This window comes from Ipomoea nil, unplaced genomic scaffold, assembly GCF_001879475.1.
Source record: "Ipomoea nil cultivar Tokyo-kokei standard unplaced genomic scaffold, Asagao_1.1 scaffold3087, whole genome shotgun sequence".
In the NCBI taxonomy this organism is placed as follows: domain Eukaryota; kingdom Viridiplantae; phylum Streptophyta; class Magnoliopsida; order Solanales; family Convolvulaceae; genus Ipomoea; species Ipomoea nil.
This window is the reverse complement of record NW_017619515.1, coordinates 3,703,515-3,728,462: the sequence shown is the minus strand read 5'-3', so window position 1 is coordinate 3,728,462 and position 24,948 is coordinate 3,703,515. Positions and strand designations below refer to the sequence as shown.

The window sequence follows — 24,948 nt, the reverse complement described above, 5'->3', positions numbered from 1 at the left end:
TTACCAACAAAGGTTGTTGGTTTATATCTCAAACAAATGTTATTCGAAAGATAATAAAATCTGTAAAGATAGAGTTAGACTAACCTCATAATTTTCTAATTCCTTCTCCCAGTCATGATGATTTTTTAAATGCTTTAAGCTCCCACAATATGTTGCAACTTTAAAATCAACTGATTCTTCAATGACTTTGGCTTGCTTTCAAATTGAAGAACAAAGCAAAGAACTTACAGATTATTATTGATAATAATATTAGAAAACTACAAATCAAAGAACCTTCTGCATGAGCATCTACTCCAAAACTAATCCTTTATAAGAAGCTTCTACCATAAAATAAGGATCAAATTTAGTAGAATATAATAATGAAATAAAAATAGCATGTGCCATGTTATGAGAAAATGTGACCGGCAACTTATCAAGGATGGCTCACAAATATGCATCAGGTCCCTACGGCATAACTTATATGTAGGAACCCTCTAGTTTTCCCCCACTCACTTGACAGACTGACATAGTTATTTAAGACCCCGAACCTAATTAATATTTTTTTATCTGAATTGAAACTGGCCTAGAACAATCCACTAAAAATGCCAAACCAACAAGCTAAATTAATTGCTTTCAGACAGTTTTTCCATGTAAACTATGATCTTAGTTTGTTTTGTGCCAGACTGCCAGCTCAGCAAAGTATGCTACTATGCTCCCACTTGAAGACTGAAGGTCAATCCCTGTCTAAGAATTTCAGGGTCCAACAGAGAAACTAATAGACAAGGTATCTGGAAACATTGAGATTATAAATGCATAAATAGGGATTTTAAGTATTCAAAGGACATAAGCTAAGAAAACTAGAAGACAAGAAGGAAACCTGCTCAACCAAAGCCACTGTTGGAGCAAGGAAGATGCATACATTCTTCTTGGGTTTCCTTATGAAGTGGCCCATCTCATGCATAAGCAAAACAGCAATATGCGTTTTCCCACAACCTGTTCCTAAATATACAATAACGTTCTCTTCCAAAGCTTTCTCACAAAGACTGATCTGATACCTGTTAATATTCAATACATCATATTACCTTGTGTATAGTTTATGGAGAAGACGATAAACACCAATAAAATAATTGCATTAAATATTTAATTACTTGAGGTCTTATCCAAAAGGTTGTCACTTATAAACTTATGCCACTAGTTCGCAATTCAGTTTGACAAAAAGATGACATATTACAAGAATTAATGTAAGAAGGTCAACAACTGTTTAAAGGATTTCCCCCAGCTCCAAGCAGAAGATATGATAGATCATTTTCTGGCTAAATATCTTACAGTGAAATCAAGGACAAATCTTTTAAAGGACAAGGAGGGTCAGCCAACACCGCTGGAAATTTGTAAATGTTCTATATATGCTCTTAAATTATAAGTCATGGTAATATACAAAAGAGCTAAATTGACCCCATTAATCCATTTCCAAATAATATTCTATATATGTCCTTATATTATATCTATTTATTGTTAGTCAACTATTAATCCATTTTCAAAATATAGATAGATTGAATTTAATTTGAAAAACCTTCAGAATGATGTTGGTCATGCAAATAAAATTTGAATATCAACATATAATCAACAGGATTTCATAAGAAAGGATTACTTGTTAAAAGTCAACCTTGCTATCACAAGTTTCTACATACAAAATTGGTCTTGCATAACTTTAATCCTGTATCTTTTATGGGTTAGCAAATATGCAACATTTTACTTATGTTACTACCTTTTTAGACCTAAATGATACACACATAGTTGGCTGAATCACCCCATTGGAACAAATTCTAGACTAGATTCACCTGAGACAATTTCTTGAGGCTCTTATCCACCATTGCCCAGGATGGCACTTAAAAGTGTCAAGTATAGTGGGGATAAATAGTTCAAAGAGGAAAAGCATTTTTATTGTTTGGTCACAAGGAAAGGAATTCAACATCTTCTTTCCCACAATTTGAACCAGAACCAACATGTTCATTGCTGGTGAGGGGAAGGGGAGAATGAAGAGAAAGGCTTTGACATTTGATGTAGATCTAATTCCTTCCTTTCAACCAAACAAAATATATTTCCTTCCTTCTCTACAAAACTAATTATTTAGAAGCATGACCTAGTTGTCAATGGATGAACTCCTCCACCACTACTACAAGCGGTAAGGATACAATTTAATTTTCTTCTTCAGTTAGAATGTTATACCATAAGATTATGGTAAGAAAATTACTGGTGGGCATTGAAACACGACAGCAATACATGATGCTGTAGACATTTTGGTGTTTTTGTTTGAAAGGGATCTGAGAAAAGTATCTCTCATCAGAAAATTAAGAAGCTAATCGCTAATGTATAAACATACAAGGAACCAAGATCTATTGACTCAAGTTTTTGACCCATGTTAAGCTTCCTAAATGTACATATGCTTTAAAAGGTTTGTACCCCTGAGGTGGTAAGCCAATGCACTCTCCTAACAAGTGAACCAGTTGAGATTGGGATTGTTTAGAAGGGGGAATGGTGACAGATTAAGTGGCTTCTTTGTTTAAAATGCTTTTGGTACACACATTTATTCAGAAACTTACAATAACCAAACAATGGAAAATGGAAATATGTTTCTATAACCACTGTTAAGGAAGGGAGATTTAGGCAATATTACCTCCGTTTAACCAGAAATAGGTTGTGCATTCATAAATTGGCTTATTGAGTGAAAATTTGGAAAATTTTCCTCATGTTGAAAAATTCAGTAGTAAAACACAGGCATAGAAGTATAGTAGTATGTATGCAATGTACTTGTTCCCACACCCAGGCAGACCAGGTTGGAGCACTTCCCTAACAAACTCCCCAATGGAACAACAAATCCATATTTCTCAATAGTTCAAAAATAACTAGAAATGAAGTTCACAATTGCACAGAACTTTCACAACATTGACCGCGGGAATGCAGCCTTAGATAAATTCACATATAGAGATATATGTATCCGCAGAAAGTTCATCAATCATATAAGAATCAAAATTCAGTCTTTAATCAAGTTCTCTTGATAACCTGATCGACCGATGGCGGAACGTCCGAACCAGTTGGTAAAGCTCAACGCATTCATAAAATTTTAACAACAAAGCAAACCCATTACAGCAAAATGAAAGTACAGAGCCAAAAATGTAAGGTAAAATAAAAATTCCATACTTCCTGGCAATTCTCCTTGGGTCCTTCACAGGTTTGGATTCCTCTACGGGGGCCTCTTCGTCGTCCTCCAGAGAGAGCCCCGAAAGTTCGTCAATGATCAATGGAGTTAGACGGGATGTGGAACCTTTAGGTGGTTCTGAGGTAGTGCCATTGCTCAGGTCGCCGACGTCCATGGTGGCGGGGACGGCGGTGATCGGCTGCTGTAGAATTTTGACCTTAGATTGACTTAGACTGGAATCTTCTCGTGTCCTACTGTCCTTGATGCCTTTATTTATAGATTCATTCAACCTTTTTTTTTTTTTTTTTTGAAACCATAGATTCATTCAACCTATCATGCAAAATTGCAAACCAGAGAACTAAGGAGTATGACTTGGACCTTTCAAAAAAAAAGAGTATGACTTGTCATTAATTACAAGCATATTAATACTTGGTGTACTCCCATTTTAAACTCTCAACTTGTATTCTCTTTTACATGCTTTTGATGTAGACACTTTTCAGTGGACCCACATGATGAAAATAACCAATCCTGATGTGCCACCTCAGGGAGTATAAATAAGGGAGTAAAAATTGGGAGTCTATGTAGTAGAACTCTTTTTGAATATTATTCCGTATTATACTACTTTTTCAACCTACTAAAACATAAAGAGGGAATATTACTATGATCTCTTATTTCATATCACGAGATCACAATTATTGACTCATGAGTCGTGCCGGTTTATTTTATTGACATTAGTAAATAATTACTTTTAAAAAATGATTTTATTTTTTCTTTGTTATCTCCTCTCAAAACGTTGAATTCATAACCCCAATAGAACATTGGGTAAGATGTAATGAATCCACAACCTAAGATTCTTCACATCCCAACTCAACAAAGACTCATGTAGTCAATCGATATACTATGAAATTGTGTCCACCTTACAAGGTGGACACAAACACGGTTCTATGTTCATAATTACTGAACTATATGTTCATAATTATAAAGTTATATATTTATAATTTTAAACTTCATATTCATAATTATTAAATTTTATATTTACAATTACAGAACTCTATGTTTATAATTACTGAACTATATATTCATAATTATAAAATTATATATTCATAATTTTTTAACTTCATATTCACAATTATTAAATCTCTATATTAATAATTACAAAACTATATGTTCATAATTATATAATTGTATGTTCATAATTTTCAAACTATATATTTATAATTATAAACCGTTTTGGAACCGTATCCACCTTATAAGGTGGACACGGTTCCACGACATAATTTGCCACATTTAGTAAGATGTAATGTTGATATTTTGATAATTCTTATACTATTATTGTCAAAATTCAAACATTAATCTCTTTTTTTAAATGTTACGTAATTTTTTTATTTTTATCTTTTTACCTAAAGATGGTCATAAAACGGAAAATATATGAGTCATATTCTCTATCTTTGATCCTAACTCTCTATTCTAGTCCTCGCCCAGAATTTAGGGGATATATTCGTTGCATCCTCACATCCCGCAGAGATAATTTATGTATTTATGTGAGGTGAGGTTTCTCGGTTCACAATATTTTAGGGCAAATTATGCTGTGCATCCGTATGCACCTTGCATGATGCATACGGATGCAAAAACGACGTCGTTTTATTAAAAATACGCGAATTTCTTTTAAAAAAATCAGGTTCAATTCTAAGCAACAACATATGAATTAAAATTCCAGAATCGATGAACTATAATTCCAGAATTTATGAACTAAAATTCCATAATCTAATCTATGAACTAAAAATTCCAGAATGAATGAACTAAAATTCCAGAATCTATGAACTAAAATTTCAGAATCGATGAACTACAATTCCAGAATCGATGAACTATAATTCCAGAATCAATGAACTAAAATTCCATAATCTATGAACTAAAATTCCAAAATGAATGAACAACATAATGCTGTTGTTGGGAATCGAACCTGATTTTTTTTAAAGGGGAGACGCGCGTTTTTAATAAAACGACGTCGTTTTTGCATCCGTATGCACCATGCATGGTGCATACGGATGCACAGTATAACTATCCATGGCAAATTATGTTATGCATTGGTGCACACGGATGCAAAAACAACATCGTTCTGACTAAAAACATGTGTCCCACTTAAAAAAATAAAAATAAAAAAACAGTTTCGATTCTCGGCAACAGCATTATGTTGTGCATAATTTGAACTACATATCCAGAATCAATGAACTAAAAATCCAGAATCAATGAACTAAAAAATACAGAATTAATGAACTGAAAATACAGAATGAATGAACTAAAAATCCATAATGAATGAACTAAATATCCAGCATGAATGGAAAAAAAAAAATCAGTTTCGATTTCCGTCTAAATATCCAGAATCAATGAACTAGAAATCCAGAATCAATGAACTAGAAATCCAGAATCAATGGACTAAAAATCCAGAATCAATGAACTAAAAATCCAGAATCTATGAACTAAAAATCCAGAATGAATGAACAACATAATGTTGTTGAGGTGAATCGAAACTGTTTTTTTTTTTTTTTTTGTTTAAGTGGGACGCGCGTTTTTAGTCAAAATGACGTCGTTTTTGCATCCGTATGCACCATGCATGGTGCACACGGATGCACAACATAACGATTGCGCTTCCCCGACCGCCTGTTTACCCGATCAGGCCAAGCGGCCCATTCGCTCACCCGACCGACCGGATCAACCCGGACGTTTAGCATCAAGCCCCACGTGTGGGCGATTTGTTGTCAGGAACCGGATGCCCACGCGCCCCGATACCCTTCGACCCGGACTCGGCCCGTGCGTGCACGCTGCGTGTCGTACATGCTGAATGCCCGGACCCTGTCTCCTCCTTTCTCCTATAAATAACACATTAATTGTTGGAAGAAGGACTTTTCACCTAATTCATTGCTAGACTATTTGACTGGGGACTCCCGACCACTGTGAGAGAACTCCGAGCTCAAATACTCAACACTCGAAACAATACTTTACACGTACCACTGTATTTGCGGTATCATCGATATTTATCAATTGAAAATGAAGAATAATAAAAGATAACAGAGCTATAAGAAATAAAATTTTAATATATTAGTTAAACATATTATAGATCCACAAACGTTGAACCACTAAATCCACTATATGAACTTACTAAACATAGACTATAATCTTTAGTGGTCTTGATTATGCTCCATTTATGGAGTTTTTTAGCCCAGTACAAAGACAAATTATTGTGTGGATCATAACAAAAAATTCATTTTAAATATACTAAAAATATATTATTCGTGTACTATATACATTATATAAAATAATATATTTTCAGTACTTAAATAATGTAATACAACTTACATTTTTAATATATTAAAAGTACCAAATAATATAGATCAATAATGACGGCAGTACAAACTACAAAGTCTTGGGCTAATTTTTTTTCGAAGGATTCCTCGAAGTATTGGTAAGCTCATAAACGCTTAAGGTCCTCTAGTTATTATGCTTTTATAGTGCTTGCTATTATGCCAAAAAGAACGTATTCAAGCATTGCATTCATTGATTGTCTGGAGCTTGAAATATCAACGTGGCATGAGATGAGAAGTTGTGTCAACATTGATCGAACAACAATCTTCCTCGCAACGGCTTAAATTACCCTGTTCGCTGTGATCAAATTTTCTGGAAAATGCAGGCATTTTAGGAGCAGGCAGGGCTGTTTCGTTCTTCAACATCGAGTCAACTTCCAACATGGATGGCCTGTCTTCCCATTTCTCCTGGACGCATAGCAGACCCACTTGCAGGCATCTTATCAGTTTGCACGATGACAACTTGTCGTCCAACGACGGATCCATAAACTCCATGCCACTCTCAGTTTTCCACTTCTCATACGCCTGAAATTAAAGGTTCGTATGAATATGTCAGTTTCAATTCTGAGATTCATGTTCAAATGAAAACTTGTGGACTAGAGTTTCAAATCACTATAACTTACATATTCCAGAAGATTTAGATTCTTATCAGTGCCGTATAGATATGCATTCTTCTTGCCACTTATGATTTGAAGTAGCAGAACTCCAAAGCTATAAACATCATACTTTCTGGAGTATACACCTCCTTTAACATACTCTGGTGGGACACAACCACTAAAGTGCAAAACAGAAACACAGTGAGTGAGTGAGAAGGGAAAATTTGTAATTTGGATTGAAAGAGTTCGATCGTTTACTTACTATGTCCCAACAATTCGTCCAGTGTTTGCTTGATTGTCTTCCTTCTGGAAAATCTTAGCTATACCGAAGTCGGATATTTTTGGCTTCATCTCATTATCCAGTAATATATTGCTAGCTTTCAAGTCCCTGTGAATCACTGTAAATGCTGAGTATTCTTGGAGATATAGAAGCCCTTGAGTAATCCCTTCAATAACCTGCACCCTATTCTCCCAGTCTAACTGCAGCTGTCTAGCTGGTTCTGCATTAAATAATCAAACATGTCAGTTTAATTTGTTCTGAAATGATTACCGGCCTCTTGCTAGTGTTTCATAAGTGGTAATTCTCTTATTGCTAAATTAGTCAGAGATTATAGACCATAGAGGTAGAAATCCAAGCTCTTATTGGGCATGTAGTCATATATGAGCATCTTCTCTTCTCTCTCAGTGCAGAATCCCTGAATTCTTAACAGATTGACATGCTGTAATTTCACTGTAAGTGTAACCTCGTTTTGGAACTCCTCCATCCCTTGTTTAGAGCTTTGAGAAAGCCTTTTTACTGCAATTTCCTGTCCATTAGGTAATTTACCCTGGACAAATAATATGCGTGATTAGTAGGTTGGACTCAACACAAACTATTTTGACACTTTGCTGTGCACATGATGAGCAGTTGCTGCTACTGATTAGGTCTATTCAATTTAGAATTTATACATTTTAGATTTGAATGACGAGCTAGCAGTAAGGTAAGCAACTTCATATTTTCTTTAAAAGTTAATTTACCTTATAAACAGGCCCAAATCCACCCTCACCAAGCTTGTTTTGAAATGAGAAATTGTCTGTGGCTGCTTGCATTTGTGCAAAAGTGAAAGCTTGCAGGTTAGGATCCACCGATCTCTGATTTAATTTTCTGCTCCCTGTAATTGATCAAAATTCACAAATTATTGATCTTAATTTTGAAGCTGTTGAAACTAGATACTGCCAAAGTTCTTGAGCAGTTGCCTTTTGATCTTATGGTTTTCCTTGCCACACAATACATTGCTACGCATAGCAGGAAAGCAGCCAGTGTGCCTGCTGGCAATACAATTGCCAATTTACTTTTCTTTTTGTCATGCTGATCTTCTTCTATGCCATGAGCTGCAAAAATAATCACCATTGTAAGACCATATTTATAGATAAGTCCATGGCTTTAGTATAATACAAAACATTCAAAGTTGTGCAATCCATGATATCATAACATAATGGCTAACCTGCTCTGGAGAGCGACCAATTGTCATCATCATTGGGAATTTGAAATACAGTGTAACCAAGAAGCCCCTTCTCCTTTGCATAGGAAACTTTAGTTTTGATAGCCTCGACATCATCGTAACCAATCCAAAACCATTCAACAGTAAAGTAGTTCATCACATAAGTAGAGTTGTATGCTGGTGTGGCTTTGTAGCTATTATTGTAGATCTTTATATACCTATAGCTCATAGACCCATCTGCTGTTATGGCCAAGCCTTTTGCTGGTGATCCTATAGTATTGTCTTTGGGGTCCACAAGTGTCCATGCATAGCCATGAAATGACAGACCAATGGTTAGTTTGTTAGGAGGGAATCTTTTCCTGATCCATTCTTTTATACCATAATCAGTGTTTAACTTGCTGAATGGATCATACAAAGCAGTATGTGCTCCTGTAAAATTATCTTTTGTAGGCAAATAGTAGTCATATGACGTGAGATAAATCCAATCAAAATTTCTGACAATGGAATCTACAGGATAAGCCATGGCATCTAGTACTGGAGAGTAGTATGCTCCCATAGTCAAGATCAGCCGTGGTGCACCGGAACTCTTTGACTCAGAGTTTATGGCTGCTCTCCACTCACCTATGAAAGTTCCCATATTTTTCATGTTTGAATCAGTGTTAGGAATCACACCACAAAGATCCAAGCCATGAAATCCATATTCCCTGGCTGCTTTTATTGAGTTTTTGATAAATGATTTCCTGTTGGAAGACTGATTTACCATTGAGAAGAAGTTTGGTGACTCCTCCCTCCCTGCCCAGATTGACAGTATTGTTTTGAGTGATGGATTCTTTTGGGTGACAATATGTGTGAAGGTTGAGACATAGGGTTCATCAGAGTGGGCTATACGGAGCTCATAGCTAGAAGAATTGATGTATGCAAAGGCAAACAAAATGTGTGTGAATAAAGCAGAATTGATTTCTGGAACCGGAAACTCGCTGCCAGCATACCAGAACCCACACTGGACCCAAGTAGCTTTTGCTGTCGGAGTATTGAAAGAGAAATTAAACAGGAAGCAGATGATGATGAAGAAGCTAATTTTGGGAGACATTGAAGCTAGGAATGATGCCAATTTTTTTTTTTTTTGGGTCTGGCAATCAAATTGGTATTCTGCTGCTGCAACATTTGTCCGTGACTTTATGTAAGTTCCCTTTTGAGCCTTGATCACCTCTCAAAATCTTTCACCTGATAGTGTTGTTTGACCAGAAAAAATCATGATGACTTTTGTTACAGTTTCGTCAATGCATGCTACATGTTTTTGCAATTAAGAAGTGAGTAGTTGGCACTATTGGACCCACCAACAAGAAAAATCTCCCCATTTAGTTATATTCGTCAAATGAAATTTGTTCTTCCTGCAATGGGTTGTTCCTATTTGATATGTTAGTCTTTCCTGTGTGAAATTGTGAACATACTTTAAGAAGTTGATGGCCCACCCGTGTGGAGCTAACGGTCTGAAAGTCTGAAACGGGAACTGCCTGTTTGGCTGTCTCCCCAACCCCCATTGCCATGAAATTTCATGGCTATGAACTTTTGGAATATTTGTCCACTTGCAGATGTTTGATGCCGTCTCACTTTGAGGTTGTCAAACTTGGGGCTATTGACTGGAATGGGCAAAAAAAAAATAGAGGAGTTGATAAAAATGCTCTTATTTTGTAAATCTTAGAATATTTATATGAAAAATTCATTTGAGACTTGTGTTTGTGGTAAAAAAACGTAATTTTCAAAGAAGTTTTTTAAATTTATAATTTTTTTGTGTGTGATTGTGTTTTTCGTATTTATACGACAAACGTAAGTATGACTTGCATTTCTCGTATTTCGGTGCTGACAGACCACACTATGATGACTTGGCTTTGTGCCAAGTTTAACCTCAACAACGCATGTGCTAACGACTCACCGGTACAAAAGGCACCCTAGTTCGAGTTGAACGGTGGCCGGGCAGGATTCATGAAATCTGTTGACCTAGTCATACTTGTTGCTAACCAATAGAGCCGAACCCTTTCGAGTTCCAAGTGGGGTTGGAGTTGCAAGGGGGTGTCACCCTTTCTTTCGTGTCTCATGCTTAGTACTTTTATTCATTATTCATTTATTTGAGGTGTGCATGTTTTTTTTTTTTTTTCTTTGCATGCTTCTATTCATTTCCTTTTGGCCTTATGAGGTATGTATGGTTTGGGGTGCTCTATTAGTTTGGTCCTAGTGCGTTTCTCTTTGAACATGTCATGTCTCAACGTGGGTGCTTGCGGTAAGAAGTTGTACCGTAGTCCGACTGAACAGTGACCGTATAGGATTCATCAAATCCGTTGATCTAACCAGGCCTGTTGCTGGCAAATAATAGCTAATCCTGTTAGGATCCAAGTTGATGTGATTGGTTGCTACTGGTTATGGCACTTCTCATTTGGTGCTCTCTCCACCATGTTCTTACTTTTGGCCTGTATGCCACATTCTTACTTTCGACCTGCGCGCTATCTTTTCTTTTTGTTATTTGGTTTTGTGTCTGATGGCCTGTGTGCCAAGTTTTATGGGAGCTTGTGTCCCTTACTTTCTTTATGATAGTCTATGTACCTCATGTGATATGTGATTTGTTGGTTGTCTTAGTAGAGTTGATATGTCCATGTTCTGTCATTATGCTGCTGGATTTTAGAGGATCATACACTTGCATTTGTGCATTTATTATTACAACTTTTTTTAAGGTTTGGCCTTGTTTGGCTTAAACATTTCTTTATTAGTTTTCATTCTTTAAGTCTGGTCTCTTTTTTAGTCTTGTGTCTATTCTTTATTTATTTTTTCCTTTAGCCTAGTATGAAGCAATTCTTTAGGGCAAATTATGCAAACATTTCTTTATTAGTTTTCATTCTTTAAGTCTGGTCTCTTTTTTAGTCTTGTGTCTATTCTTTATTTATTTTTTCCTTTAGCCTAGTATGAAGCAATTCTTTAGGGCAAATTATGCTGTGGAATCGTGTCCACCTTGCAAAGTGGACACAGTTTCAAAATTGTTCATAATTATGAATATATAGTTTAAAAATTATGAACATATAGTTTTGTAATTATGAATATAGAGATCCAATAATTGTGAATATATAGCTTTATAATTATAAACATATAATTCAGTAATTATGAATATAGAGTTTTGTAATTGTGAAGATAGAGTTCAAAAATTATGAATATGGAGTTCAAAAATTATGAATATATAACTTTATAATTATGAATATATCATTAATTATGAACATAGAACTGTGTCCACATTGCAAGGTGGACACGATTCCACAACATAACAATTGATTCTTTTAGACCTAAGTTTATTTTATGGTCACTTTTGAACCATCATTTGTAAGATATTTATTTTGTTAGGTTAATAAAGTTTTTATTTTGCAAAAAAAAAAATCATTAATATATATATTTTTTGAAACATCCTATTACAATTTTTTTTTTTTAAAAAAACCTAATTCATTAATCATAAGCATAAATGTTTACAATACAGATTGTTAGAATGGTAATGCATTCTTTACTGTCAGACATAGAAACAAATTTCTTAGCAATGTTATAAAAAAACTTGGATGGCAGACTGTTTTACAAATTTGAAGCCGAAGTTGTTGGATGAACTCGGTGTTTCTTCGCAGATCTGGTCAAACATATCCAAGCCTGACTCTGGTGTGACCATTTTATCATTCCACGTTTATGAGGAGAACTCGCTAAAAAACAAGCGAAAAACTCGCCAAAGAGACGAGAGGGAAACACTCGTCAGAGAGACGAGAGAAAAAAAACTAGTCAAATGAACAAAGGGATAACGTAGAACCAAAAGAAAACAAAATAAATGAAAAAGATGGTAGAAAATCTGCCAGATGTGTAGAGTCTTTGAAGCCTTCTCTGGAAAACAATCGGAGATGATATGAGATCTAACACTTATTCTTAAAACAGCCGGTGAGATCTAACACTTATTTCTAAAACAGGTGGAAGATGAAGTCTACAAATGACACCGTCGGCTCAACCCTTCATCAGAGCGTCACCCTATTACATTTGTTAAACTTTATACAAAGTAATAATACATATAACATGACACTATATCCTAAATGATAAATAAATATAAATAATTTAGAAACATAAATAAATAATGCTCCGTATTAAATTTTTTACACCCTCTTAAACTTACACAGAACTACAAAGTCCATGTCTAATTTACCCGATGTACATTTTTAAGTCTGCAGATTTCCGATCTCTAGTCACCTCTAGTATATACTTTTTCAATAATTAAGGATTCCTCAAGGTGTTGGTAAGCTCATACGGTAACTCTAAACGCTCAAGTCCGCTAGCTATTTATGCCTTTAAACTGCTTGCTTTTATGCCAACAAGAACGTAACCTAGCATCGCATGCATTGATTGTCTGGACTCTGGAGCTTGAAGCATCAACGTGGCATAAGTTGAGAAGTTGTGCCAACATTCACCGAACAATAATCTTCCTCGCCACGGCTGACATCACCTTGTTCGTTGTAATCAAATTTTCTGGAAAACGCAGGCATTTTGGGAGCAGGCAGAGTTGTTTCACTCTTCAGCATCGAGTCAACTTCCAACATGGATGGCCTGTCTTCCCATTTCTCCTGGACGCATAGCAGACCCACTTGCAGGCATCTTATCAGTTTGCACGATGACAACTTGTCGTCCAACGAGGGATCCATAAACTCCATGCCGCTCTCAGTTTTCCACTTCTCATACGCCTGAAATTAAAGGTTCGTAACTTCGTATGAATATGTCAGTTTCAATTCTGAGATTCCTGTTCAAAAGAAAACTTTGTGGACTAGATTTTCAAATCACTATAACTTACATATTCTAGAAGATTCAGATTCTTATCAGTGCCGTATAGATATGCATTCTTCTTGCCACTTATGATTTGAAGTAGCAGAACTCCAAAGCTATAAACATCATATTTTCTGGAGTATACACCTCCTTTAACATACTCTGGTGGGACACAACCACTAAAGTGCAAAACAGAAACACAGTGAGTGAGTGAGAAGGGAAAATTTGTAATTTGGATTAAAAGAGTTCGATCGTTTACTTACTATGTCCCAACAATTCGTCCAGTGTTTGCTTGATTGTCTTCCTTCTGGAAAATCTTAGCTATACCGAAGTCGGATATTTTTGGTTTCATCTCATTATCCAGTAAGATATTGCTAGCTTTCAAGTCCCTGTGAATCACTGTAAATGCTGAGTATTCTTGGAGATATAGAAGCCCTTGAGTAATCCCTTCAATAACCTGCACCCTTTTCTCCCAGTCTAACTGCAGCTGTCTAGCTGGTTCTGCATTAAATAATCAAACATGTCAGTTTAATTTGTTCTGAAATGATTACCGGCATCTTGCTAGTATTCCATAAGTGGTAATTCTCTTATTGCTAAATTAGTCAGAGATTATAGACCATAGAGGTAGAAATCCAAGCTCTTATTGGGCATGTAGTCATATATGAGCATCTTCTCTTCTCTCTCAGTGCAGAATCCCTGAATTCTTAACAGATTGACATGCTGTAATTTCACTGTAAGTGTAACCTCGTTTTGGAACTCCTCCACCCCTTGTTTAGAGCTTTGAGAAAGCCTTTTTACTGCAATTTCCTGTCCATTAGGTAATTTACCCTGGACAAATAATATGCATGATTAGTAGGTTGGACTCAACATAAACTATTTTGACACTTTGCTGTGCACATGATGAGCAGTTGCTGCTACTGATTAGGTCTATTCAATTTAGAATTTATACATTTTAGATTTGAATGACAAGCTAGCAGTAAGGTAAGCAACTTCATATTTTCTTTAAAAATTAATTACCTTATAAACAGGCCCAAATCCACCCTCACCAAGCTTGTTTTGAAATGAGAAATTGTCTGTGGCTGCTTGCATTTGAGCAAAAGTGAAAGCTTGCAGGTTAGGATCCACCGATCTCTGATTTAATTTTCTGCTCCCTGTAATTGATCAAAATTCACAAATTATTGATCTTAATTTTGAAGTTGTTGAAACTAGATACTGCCAAAGTTCTTGAGCAGTTGCCTTTTGATCTTATGGTTTTCCTTGCCACACAATACATTGCTACGCATAGCAGGAAAGCAGCCAGTGTGCCTGCAGGCAATACAATTGCCAATTTACTTTTCTTTTTGTCATGCTGATCTTCTTCTATGCCATGAGCTGCAAAAATAATCACCATTGTAAGAGCATATTTATAGATAAGTCCATGGCTTTAGTATAATACAAAACATTCAAAGTTGTGCAATCCATGATATCAAAACATAATGGCTAACCTGCTCTGGAGAGCGACCAATTGTCATCATCACTAGGAATTTGAAATACAGTGTAACCAAGAAGCCCCTTCTCCTTTGCATAGGAAACTTTAGTTTTGATAGCCTCGACATCATCGTACCCAATCCAAAACGATTCAACAGTAATGTAGTTCATCACATAAGTAGAGTTGTATATTGGTGTGACTTTGTAGCTATTATTGTAGATCTTTATATGCTTATAGCTCATAGACCCATCTGCTGTTATGGCCAAGCCTTTTGCAGGTGATCCTACAGTGTTGTCTTTGGGGTTCACCAGTGTCCATGCATAGCCATGGAATGGCAGACCAATGGTTAGTTTGTTAGCAGGGAATCTTTTGTTGATCCATTCTTTTATACCATAATCAGTGTTTAACTTGCTGAATGGATCATACAAAGCAGCATGTGCTCCTGTAAATTTATATTTTGTAGGCAAATAATAGTCATATGACCTGAGATGAATCCAATCAAAGTTCCTAACAATGGAATCTACAGGATAAGCCATGGCATCTAATACTGGAGAGTAGTATGCTCCCATTCTCAAGATGAGCCGTGGCGTGCCAGAAGTCTCTGACTCAGAGTTTATGGCTGCTCTCCACTCATCCATGAAAGTTGCCATATTTGAATCAGTGTTAGGAATCACACCAAAAAGGTCCAGGCCATGAAATCCATATTCCCTGGCTGCTTTGATTGAGGTTTTGATAAAAGATCTCCTGTTGGACGAGTGATTTAGCATTGAGAAGAAGTTTGGTGACTCCTCCCTCCCTGCCCAGATTGACAGTATTGTTTCGAGTGATGGATTCTTTTGGGTGACAATATGTGTGAAGGTTGAGACATAGGGTTCATCAGAGTGGGCTATACGGAGCTCATAGCTAGAAGAATTGATGTATGCAAAGGCAAACAAAAGGTGTGTGTATAAAGCAGAATTGATTTCTGGAACCGGAAACTCGCTGCCAGCATACCAGAACCCAGACTGGACCCAAGTAGCTTTTGCTGTCGGAGTATTGGAAGAGAAATAAAACAGGAAGCAGATGATGAGGAAGAAGCTGATTTTGGGAGACATTGAAGCTAGGAATGAAGCCAATATTTGTTTTTTTTTTGTCTGACAATCAAAGTAGTATTCTGCTGCTGCAACATTTGTCCGTGACTTTATGTAAGTTTCCTTTTGAGCCTTGATCACCTCTCAAAATCTTCCACCTGACCCAAGAAGTAAGAAGTGTGTAGTTGGCACTATTGGACCCACGAACAAGAAAAATCTCCCCCATGAAATGAAATGAGTGGTTCCTATTTGATATGTTCGTCTTTCCCGTGTGAAATGGTGAACATACTTTTAATAAGCTGATGGCCCGCCCGCGTGGAGCTAACGGTCTGAAAGTCTGAAACGGGAACTCCCTGTTTGGCTGTCTCCCCAATCCCCATTGCCATGAAATTTCATGGCTATGAACTTTTGGAAAATTTGTCCATTTGCAGATGTTTGACGCCATCTCACTTTGAGGTTGTCAAACTTGGTGCTATTGACGGGAATGGCAAAAAATAAAATAGAAATAGAGGAGTAGATAAAAATGCTCTTATTTTTCTTTTGCAATTGTCAAATAAGTTTTTTAAATATATATATATATATATATATATATATATATATATATATATTGTGATTGCGTTTCTTGTATTTATACGACAAACGTAAATATAACATGTATTTTTTGTATTTCGGTGCGGACAAACCTCACTATAATGGCTTGGCTTTGTGTCAAGTTTAGCCTCAACAATGCAGGTGTCAGTGGTACAAGAGACATCCTAGTCCGGGCAAGATTCATCAAATTCGTTGACATAGTCTTGCTGTTGATCATTAGTAGCCCAATCCTTCTAGGTTCCGGGTGGGGTTGGAGAGGCCGGTATTGCCTTTCTTTCATGTCTCCTGCTTAGTACTTTCATTCATTATTCATTTATTTCTTTGTTTATTTATTTGAGGTGTGAATATTTTTTCTTCTTTGCATGCTTCTATTCATTTTCTTTTGGCCTTAATTATGAGGTATGTATGGTCTAGGTCCTCTCTTGGTTTGGCCTTAGTGGGCTTCTCTTTGAACATTCCATGCCTCAATGTGAACGCTTTTGAGGTAAAAAGTTGCACCGTAACCCGGTTGAACGGTGATCTGGTAGGATTCATCAAATTCGTTGATCTGACCAGACTTGTTATTGGCCAATAGTAGTTCATCCCGCTAGGGTCCATGTTTATGTGATTGGTTGCTGCTAGTTATGACAGTTCTCATTGCGTGGTTTGCGTGCCATGTTTTTTTGGGCTTGTGTGCCATGTTCTTACTTTTGGCTTGTGTGCTACGTTCTTACCTCTGACCTGCGTGCTGTCTTTTCTTTGTTTGTTATTTGGTTTTGTGTTAGATGGCTTGTGTGCCAAGATTTATGGGAGCATGTGTCCCTTACTTTCTTACTTTCTTTACGACAGTCTGTGTGCCTCATGTGATATACAATCTGTTTGTTGTCTTAGCGGGGTTGATATGTCCATGTTCTACCATTATGCTATTAGATTTTCAGGTACTGATTGAAAGACTTGAGTTTATTAGAGGATTCTGCACACATATTTCTGCATTTATTATTACAATTTTTTTTTTTTTTTTTTTTTTTTTTTTTTTTTTTTTTTTTTTGGGTTAGATTTGGACCTTGTTTGACTTGAACCTTTTTTATTAGTTTCCATTTTTTAGTCTTGGACCTCTTTTTTCGTTTTGGGTCCATTTAATTTATTTTTTCCTTAGTCTAGTATGGATCTCTTCTTTAGGCTTAAGTTTGTTTTATCACTTTTGGATAATTATTTGTAAGATACTTATTTTGCTAGGCAAATTATGTCGTGGAACCGTGTCAACTTTGCAAGGTGAACACGGTTCTAAAATTGTTCATAATTATGTATATATAGTTCAAAAATTATAAATATATAGTTTTATAATTATGAACATATAGTTGTGAACATAATTATGAACATATAATTCTGTAATTATGAATATAGAGATTCAATAATTGTGAATATGAAGTTAAAAAATTATGAATATATAACTTTATTATTATGAACATATAATTCAGTAATTATTAACATAGAATTCTGTAATTGTGAATATAGAGCTCAATAATTATGAATATGAAGTTAAAAAATTATGAATATGTAATTTTATAATTATTAACATATAGTTCACTGATTATGAATATAGAATCGTGTCCACCTTACAAGGTGGACACGGTTCCATATCATAACGATCCATTTTGCTAGGTTAATAAAGTTCTTATTTTGCGAATAAAAAAACATATTCATTATTATAATTTTTTTTGAAACACACTATTACATTTGTTAAACTTTATACGAAGTAATACATATGACATGACATTATATCCTAAAGGAAAAAGGGTCAAATAAGTCCCTAAACATTATCTAAGAAGTCAGTTAGGCCTTTGAACTTTCAAAATGTGTAATTAAGCCCTTAAATATATTATTTTAGAGTAAAGAAGCCCAACAACTGATTAATGACCTACAATTATAGGTCAAAAGGGTTCCGACGAACCTCCGACGAGATTTCGACAAAAAAATCGACGAAACATTCGCCGATGTAATTTGGCTGCCTTCTTTGACGAAGGAGAAAGCAGACCAAATGCTTTGGTCACCCTTCTCCGGCAACTTGAGAGCCAGTTGCCGGAGAAGCCTTCTCCTGTGAAGGAGAAGGGTTGCCTTTTCCTTCGCGGGATTTGGTTTGCGAAGGAGAAGGGTTGCCTTCTCCTTCGCCGGAGAAGGCATGCAAATCCCACCGGCGAACATTTCGTCGTTTTTTGTCGGAATCTCACCGAAATTCTTTTGACCTATAATTGTAGGTCACCAACTGGTTTTTGGGCCTTTTTATTTTAAAATAATATGTTGAAGGGCTTAATTACACATTTGAAAGTTCAAGGGCCTAATTGACTTCTTGAGTAATGTTTATGGGTTTATTTGACCATTTTCCCTATCCTAAATAATAAATAAATAAAAAATAATTTAGGAACATAAATAAATTATATTAAATTATTTACACCCTCTTAGACTTGCACAGAACTACAAAGTCCATTTCTAATTTACCCCATGTACATTTTTTTTTTTTTTTTGTTGTGACAAAACCCGATGTACATTTTTATGTCTGCAAATTTCCGATCCCAAGTCACCTCAAGTAGATAATTTGTCAATAATTAAGGATTCCTCAAGGTGTTCATAAGGTAATGCTCAAGTCCGCTAGCTATTTATGCCTTTATACTGCTTGCTTTTATGCCAACAAGAACGTAACCTAGCATCGCATGCATTGATTGTCTGGAGATTGAAACATCAACGTGGCATAAGTTGAGAAGTTGTGCCAACATTCACCGAACAATAATCTTTCTCGCCATGGCTGAAATCACCTTGTTCGTTGTAATCAAATTTTCTGGAAAATGCAGGCATTTTGGGAGCAGGCAGAGTTGTTTCACTCTTCAGCATCGAGTCAACTTCCAACATGGATGGCCTGTCTTCCCATTTCTCCTGGACGCATAGCAGACCCACTTGCAGGCATCTTATCAGTTTGCACGATGACAACTTGTCGTCCAACGACGGATCCATAAACTCCATGCCGCTGTTAGTTTTCCACTTCTCATACGCCTGAAATTAAAGGTTCGTAACTTCGTATGAATATGTCAGTTTCAATTCTGAGATTCCTGTTCAAATGAAAACTTTGTGGACTAGACTTTCAAATCACTATAACTTACATATTCTAGAAGATTTAGATTCTTATCAGTGCCGTATAGATATGCATTCTTCTTGCCACTTATGATTTGCAGTAGCAGAACTCCAAAGCTATAAACATCATATTTTCTGGAGTATACACCTCCTTTAACATACTCTGGTGGGACACAACCACTAAAGTGCAAAACAGAAACACAGTAAGAAGGGAAAACTGGTATTTTGCTCTGCTTTCATGTGGGGTTGAAAGAGTTTCTTTACTTACTATGTCCCAACAATTCGTCCCGTGTTTGCTTGATTGTCTTCCTTCTGGAAAATCTTAGCTATACCAAAGTCGGATATTTTTGGTTTCATCTCATTATCCAGTAAGATATTGCTAGCTTTCAAGTCCCTATGAATCACTGTAAATGCTGAGTATTCTTGGAGATATAGAAGCCCTTGAGTAACCCCTTCAATAATCCCAACTCTTTTCTCCCAGTCTAACTGCATCTGTCTAGCAGGTTCTGCATTGAATAATCAAACAAGTGAGTTTAATTTGTTCTGAAATGATTGACATTGAATAATTCTTATGTTAAATTAGTCAGAGATTATAGACCATAGAGGTAGAAATCCAGGCTCTTATTAGGCATGTATTCATATATGAGCATCTTCTCTTCTCCCTCAGTGCAGAAGCCCAAAATTCTTAACAGATTGACATGCTGTAATTTCACTGCAAGTGTAACTTCGTTTTGGAACTCCTCCACCCCTTGTTTAGAGCTTTCAGAAAGCCGTTTTACTGCAATTTCCTGTCCATTGGGTAATTTCCCCTGGATAAATAATATGCAGGATTAGTAGGTTGAAGTCAACACAAACTATTTTGGCACTTGGCTGTGTAGATGATGAGCAGTGATGCTGTTGGTTAGATCCATTCTTATCCACATACATAAAAATGATAATGGATATAGTTCAATAAAAAGTGCAAATCGATTTAGAGTTTCTACATTTCAGATTTCAATGCTGAGCTAGCAATATATTTCTTCAAAGATTAATTACCTTAAAAACAGGTCCAAATCCACCCTCACCGAGCATGTTTTGATACGAGAAACTGTCCGTGGCTGCTTGCATTTGAGCAAAAGTGAAAGCTTGAAGGTTAGGATCCACTGATCTTTGATTTAATTTTCTGTTCCCTGTAATTGATCAAAATTCACAAATTATTGATCTTACATTTTGAAGTTGTTGAAACTAGATACTGCCAAAGTTCTTGAGCAGTTGCCTTTTGATCTTTTGGTTTTCCTTGCCACACAATATATTGCTATGCATAGCAGGAAAGCAGCCAGTGTGCCTGCTGGCAATAAAATTGCCAATTTACTTTTCTTTTTGTCATGCCTATCTTCTTCTGTGCCCTGAGCTGCAAAAATAATCACCATTCTAAGAGCATATTGATAGATAAGTCCAGGGCTTTGTAGTTTCTAATATTGTTCTCAATGAATGCCATTTTCCCTAGGTGGAAGAAGAATGCAAACATTCAAAGTTTGTGCAATCCATGACATCAGAAACATAATGGCTAACCTGCTCGGGAGAGCGACCAATTGTCATCATCATTAGGAACTTGAAATACAGTGTAACCAAGAAGCCCCTTCTCCTTTGCATAGGAAACTTTAGTTTTGATAGCCTCGACATCATCGTACCCAATCCAAAACGATTCAACAGTAATGTAGTTCATCACATAAGTAGAGTTGTATATTGGTGTAACTTTGTAGCTACTAATGTAGAACTTTATATACCTATAGCTCATAGACCCATCTGCTGTTATAGCCAAACCTTTTGCAGGTGATCCTAGAGTGTTGTCTTTGGGGTTCACCAGTGTCCATGCATAGCCATGGAATGGCAGACCAATGGTTAGTTTGTTAGCAGGGAATCTTTTGTTGATCCATTCTTTTATACCATAATCAGTGTTTAACTTGCTGAATGGATCATACAAAGCAGCATGTGCTCCTGTAAAGTTATCTTTTGTAGGCAAATAATAGTCATATGACCTGAGATGAATCCAATCAAAGTTCCTAACAATGGAATCTACAGGATAAGCCATGGCATCTAATACTGGAGAGTAGTATGCTCCCATTGTCAAGATGAGGCGCGGCGTGCCAGAACTCTCTGACTCAGAGTTTATGGCTGCTCTCCACTCATCCATGAAAGTTGCCATATTTGAATCAGTGTTAGGAATCACACCATAAAGGTCCAGGCCATGAAATCCGTATTCCCTGGCTGCTTTTATTGAGGTTTTGATAAAAGATTTCCTGTTGGAAGAGTGATTTAGCATTGAGAAGAAGTTTGGTGACTCCTCCCTCCCTGCCCAGATTGACAGTATTGTTTTGAGTGATGGATTCTTTTGGGTGACAATATGTGTGAAGGTTGAGACATAGGGTTCATCAGAGTGGGCTATACGGAGCTCATAGCTAGAAGAATTGATGTATGCAAAGGCAAACACAAGGTGTGTGTATAAAGCAGAATTGATTTCTGGAACCGGAAACTCGCTGCCAGCATACCAGAACCCAGACTGGATCCAAGTAGCTTTTGCTGTTAAAGTACTGAAAGAGAAATTGAACAAGAAGAAGATGATGAGGAGGAAGGGAGACATTAATACCAGGAAGCCAATATTGTTTTCTTCAATTCTCTGCCGACAATCAAAAGTACGTAGTATTCTTCCCTAGCTGCGCTCAGCATTTGTCTCTCACTTTTACGTAATTTCTGTCTTGATCAATAGTCATGATCACCTATCAATAGTCTAAATATAATACACGTTTCGAGACAAGAAAAATAACGAATCACTACGCAATCAAACAATACATATATATTGACTATGGTGACATTTGTTTGAAAGCCGCCATTGGGGATGCTACGTGTTCTGAAAGCTAAGATGACATGTGTTGCAAATAATTCTCATTTGTTTTTTGGTTTATCCATACATACCTTCATTTATTTATTTTAAAAAAATGAAATTTATGATGTACCTTTTTGCTAATTTTTTATTCTGAATACTGTGTAAATATATAAAGAAAAAAAATAATGGGTGTTTAATTTAGTGATGATGAGAACGAAGCAACATGGGAGTTGTTTGCATCGTCTAATTCTAATTCCATATTTCCATCTATTGTTTTCCCAGGCCAGAGCTCCTCAATCTCATCGAGCGGAGAAAAATAGGCCAGGGCGCGGCCGGAATTGTGAAAAAGAAAATTAAAAAGACGAAATATAATCTTTGATAGATAGATGTTCCCAATTAGGTAAGGTTTATTATGATATCGATGAGCCGGCCGGAGGTTGTTTGTTAAATGCTGCATGCGTTGAGAGTGGTCGGGCATGGGGAACGTGACGTCAAACGTGGCTGCAAAGTTTGCATTTTTCCCACCAGACCCACCCACGTACGAGGTGTTCAAAGACGAGGCGGAAGGGAGGCTGTGTTTCAGCGGGCTGTCGGCCGACAAGGATGTGGACGTGCATTTGCTGAATACTCAGGCGGGCAACAAGATTGTCGCAACCTTCTGGAGACACCCTTTTGCCAGATTCACCATTTTATACTCTCATGGCAATGCTGCGGATTTGGGCCAGATGATGGAGCTTTTCATTGAGCTCAGAGCTCACCTCCGTGTCAATATCATGAGGTACGCTATATATACATACTTGCATAGTTGCATTCATTCTCTCATCTTCTTCTGCATGTTTTTAAATTTTCCCGGCCCCAATTTTATCTTTAAATTCACAATATAAATATAATGTTGTTTCTTTATTAATATAATGTACCTCGCTCAAACCAAAGGAAATATATGGGTATGTCGCATTATTGAAATCTTCTTCTGTTAATCAGGGGACATATATAGTTTTTTGTGGTTTTCATATATATGGTTCAGCAAGCATCGTATATAATATATATGTCATTATTATCATATATATATAACCCCCTTGGTATATATGGGCAGCTAGAGATTTAATTAATTGTCTGATAAAATGATGTTTACTGCTTTAATTAATTTGCAGCTATGATTATTCTGGGTATGGAAGATCTTGTGGAAAGGTAAGAATACATTTAACATTGGAATGATGATGATGATTATTTGCTTGTTTAGATGTATCATTGTTGAGGATGGAAGTAAGTAGGTTTTAATTTAATTTGATCAGCCAACCGAGTTGAACACATACTATGACATAGAAGCTGTCCTAAGTTGTTTGAAGAGTGAATACGAAATCAAGACTGAGGACATGATTCTATATGGGCAGTCTGTGGGAAGTGGGCCCACATTACACTTAGCATCTTGTTTGCAGAGGTTGAGAGCAGTTGTTCTTCACAGTGCTATACTTTCTGGAATTAGAGTCCTATTCCCAGTCAAGACCACATTGTGGTTCGACATTTTCAAAGTGAGCTTTTCACATTCAATTCATTTCATTTCTGCAGCTTAACATCCAGTCGTGTCTGTAAAGGTTGGATCTTTAATTTCTTCTTTAATTTGCAGAATATAGACAAGATCCGGCAAGTCAGCTGCCCAGTTTTAGTAATCCATGTAAGAAACAAACCTAGCTAGCTAATGAATATATATAATCCTGTTTTGTGAGTGACAATAATAATTATCATTAGCTCTCTTCTGCAGAAAGTATAATAATAAGAGATGGAAATTGCAGGGTACAGCTGATGAAGTGGTGGATTTCTCGCATGGGAAGCGATTGTGGGAGCTGTCGAAAGAGAAATTTGATCCACTGTGGATACAAGATGGAGGGCACTGCAACCTGGAGACCTTCCCTGAGTACATCATACACCTCAGGAAATTCATAAATGCAATGGAAAAGCATTCTGTGTCGAAGCGATGCCAGGCCGAGCTTACTCAATCCCTCAGTATAACTGAAGCCAAACGCACCAACAGATGTTGGTTAATCAGATTCGGGAAAAGATAAATTAAACCCCTACCTTTGCTCTGAACTCTGATCTCATGATCCATACAAGCTAAGGAATTATTGATTTAGATGTTGTTTGGTTGAATTTGCAGATCAGATCAGAGCAACTTAACATACACAGTATGTAGGTTTTTCTGCGTGGCAGTGTGTGCGTTCAATCATCACAAAACCGCCCATATGGTCGGAATTAACCTAAATTAAACTAGGAATGTTAAATTAATCTTGTATGGATGTGTACCCAAAATCCTAGTATATATGTACATGCGACTAGTTAAACCTGTCTTTTCACATGTATATATTATGTATACTGAAGTTATCTTTACTTTAACTCTTGTATATGGAAACTAAGAAAATTACTA

The 24,948-nt window shown here is 36.4% G+C and overlaps 5 protein-coding genes across 7 annotated transcripts in view; 1 reads left to right on the top strand and 4 right to left on the bottom strand.

Annotated features, from left to right (window-relative positions):
* Positions 1-3,439, bottom strand: part of LOC109166285 (dicer-like protein 4) — a 28,123-nt gene extending 24,684 nt beyond the window's left edge. The window contains exons 1-3 of the mRNA XM_019315226.1: positions 3,178-3,439; positions 857-1,034; positions 85-195 (exon numbers count right to left, since the gene is read on the bottom strand). Coding sequence (XP_019170771.1) covers positions 85-195; positions 857-1,034; positions 3,178-3,350 — 462 coding nt within the window. The 5' untranslated portion in view covers positions 3,351-3,439. The remainder of the gene's footprint in view (positions 1-84; positions 196-856; positions 1,035-3,177) is intronic.
* A 3,185-nt stretch (positions 3,440-6,624) lies between these two features.
* On the bottom strand, positions 6,625-9,986 carry LOC109166286 (probable LRR receptor-like serine/threonine-protein kinase RFK1). Its single transcript, XM_019315227.1, has 7 exons — positions 8,615-9,986; positions 8,367-8,501; positions 8,148-8,281; positions 7,747-7,957; positions 7,393-7,630; positions 7,158-7,308; positions 6,625-7,059 (listed from the first exon to the last, which is right to left on the bottom strand). Exons 1-7 carry the CDS (start codon positions 9,699-9,701, stop codon positions 6,751-6,753), a joined length of 2,265 nt encoding a protein of 754 aa, XP_019170772.1. The 5' UTR covers positions 9,702-9,986; the 3' UTR covers positions 6,625-6,750.
* A 2,729-nt stretch (positions 9,987-12,715) lies between these two features.
* LOC109166287 (putative cysteine-rich receptor-like protein kinase 35) lies at positions 12,716-16,147 on the bottom strand. The gene is made up of 7 exons (XM_019315228.1): positions 14,920-16,147; positions 14,672-14,806; positions 14,453-14,586; positions 14,053-14,263; positions 13,699-13,936; positions 13,464-13,614; positions 12,716-13,356 (listed from the first exon to the last, which is right to left on the bottom strand). The coding sequence occupies exons 1-7, from the start codon at positions 15,995-15,997 to the stop codon at positions 13,048-13,050; spliced, it is 2,256 nt and encodes a 751-aa protein (XP_019170773.1). The 5' UTR covers positions 15,998-16,147; the 3' UTR covers positions 12,716-13,047.
* A 2,807-nt stretch (positions 16,148-18,954) lies between these two features.
* On the bottom strand, positions 18,955-22,399 carry LOC109166288 (putative cysteine-rich receptor-like protein kinase 35). The gene is made up of 7 exons (XM_019315229.1): positions 21,218-22,399; positions 20,922-21,056; positions 20,702-20,835; positions 20,265-20,475; positions 19,935-20,172; positions 19,696-19,846; positions 18,955-19,588 (listed from the first exon to the last, which is right to left on the bottom strand). Exons 1-7 carry the CDS (start codon positions 22,284-22,286, stop codon positions 19,280-19,282), a joined length of 2,247 nt encoding a protein of 748 aa, XP_019170774.1. The 5' UTR covers positions 22,287-22,399; the 3' UTR covers positions 18,955-19,279.
* LOC109166289 (protein ABHD17B-like) lies at positions 22,257-24,642 on the top strand. Of its 3 annotated transcripts, none has more exons than XM_019315230.1 (6): positions 22,257-22,338; positions 22,812-23,307; positions 23,681-23,717; positions 23,822-24,058; positions 24,154-24,201; positions 24,320-24,642. In XM_019315230.1, the coding sequence occupies exons 2-6, from the start codon at positions 23,006-23,008 to the stop codon at positions 24,587-24,589; spliced, it is 894 nt and encodes a 297-aa protein (XP_019170775.1). In that variant the 5' UTR covers positions 22,257-22,338; positions 22,812-23,005; the 3' UTR covers positions 24,590-24,642. The 3 variants fall into 3 exon arrangements, with proteins under 3 accessions (XP_019170775.1, XP_019170777.1, XP_019170776.1); XM_019315231.1 differs by having other exon boundaries at positions 22,264-22,338; positions 22,817-23,307; XM_019315232.1 differs by lacking the exon at positions 24,154-24,201.
* The last annotated feature ends 306 nt before the right edge of the window (positions 24,643-24,948 follow it).